Raw genomic sequence first — 1,143 nt, 5'->3', positions numbered from 1 at the left:
TTCGAGGCAGGCAGAAAAAGAGGGGAAAGAGGCAGGCAGAAAAGAGGGGAGAGAGACAGAGAAATAAAGAGGGTGACAGCTCGATTGCAATTATAAAATGACATTGTCAGTCCTTTTCTTCAAATTGTAATTCATCCAACTCCAAAACGGAGGAAAAACGATTGTTCATCGAAAAGACATCCCGCAATCTTAATTAAGATCTAGAATCTAGGTCTAGAATAGATCTAGAAATTTAGATCTAGACCTCGGCCTCGGCCTCGAAACTAGATCGAAGAACCTAGGTCTACCCTGAGTCAAGTCAAGAGAGCGCTGAAACTTTCCGAAATCACAAAAGATTTCCCCTACCGGGTCTGTATACTTTGTGACTTTGTTCCCGGTTACCGGGTCTGTATACACTCCCTTCTAACCTAATATTAGTCTAATTAAGAGAGACTAGCAACAAAGAACAGGCAGGTGGTAGGCTGCCCACAAGCTTCAAACTTGGGTCAAATCATATCATGTCAACTAGACTAACTAGACTAACTAGTTATCAGCAGGCTAAACTTTAAACTTTTATTGAACTTAACCACTAAATAAGCACTAACCTAAGACAAAAATAAGTACCGAGTCGTCTAATCTAGATCTAGATCTAGATCTAGATATAGATCTAGACTCTAGATGTAGATCAAAGTGCAGCAGCCGCCCAGGCCAGGGCCCCACCAAAAACACACAAGAAACAAACTTACCATGGAACAGCGCCTTTCACTGTTTTCCCTGTTTTAGACATGGCTGGCTTAGGTCGTTTTCACCTGAAAGAGGAAGTAGCCTATTAGCTTTACGTTCAACACTTCTGTTGAAAGAACTGACTCATAAAGGACAACAAATCTTCACTCGTTTCAGAAACTTGAACTTTTACTTTCGTCTTCTCAATAATCTCATTCTCAGTTCTCAGTCTCAGGAAAACCGGAAGCAGAATAGTAGTAGTGAATGAATGGAAAACGGTGTAGGGTAGTTTCTGCAGTACAAAATAAAAATGAATGCATTGTTTTCTTTCATAGCTCTTTAAGTTGTTAATGTTAATAATTATGAATACATGTATGTATGTACAATGTCTTCTTCTTCTTCTTCTTCTTCTTCTTCTTCTTCTTCTTCTTCTTCTTCTTC

General features: G+C 39.3%; 1 protein-coding gene across 1 annotated transcript in view; it reads right to left on the bottom strand.

The window, feature by feature from the left end:
* The window catches only part of LOC101860783 (RNA-binding protein 41), a 7,145-nt gene extending 6,212 nt beyond the window's left edge, over positions 1-933 (bottom strand). The window contains exon 1 of the mRNA XM_013090436.2: positions 726-933. Within this exon, the coding sequence (XP_012945890.2) occupies positions 726-766 (41 nt within the window). The 5' untranslated portion in view covers positions 767-933. The remainder of the gene's footprint in view (positions 1-725) is intronic.
* Between the last annotated feature and the right edge of the window lie 210 nt (positions 934-1,143).

The sequence above is a fragment of the Aplysia californica genome, unplaced genomic scaffold, assembly GCF_000002075.1.
Source record: "Aplysia californica isolate F4 #8 unplaced genomic scaffold, AplCal3.0 scaffold01279, whole genome shotgun sequence".
Classification (NCBI taxonomy): Eukaryota; Metazoa; Mollusca; class Gastropoda; order Aplysiida; family Aplysiidae; genus Aplysia; species Aplysia californica.
The sequence above is the reverse complement of the archived record's forward strand: the minus strand, read 5'-3'. Positions and strand labels throughout refer to the sequence as shown.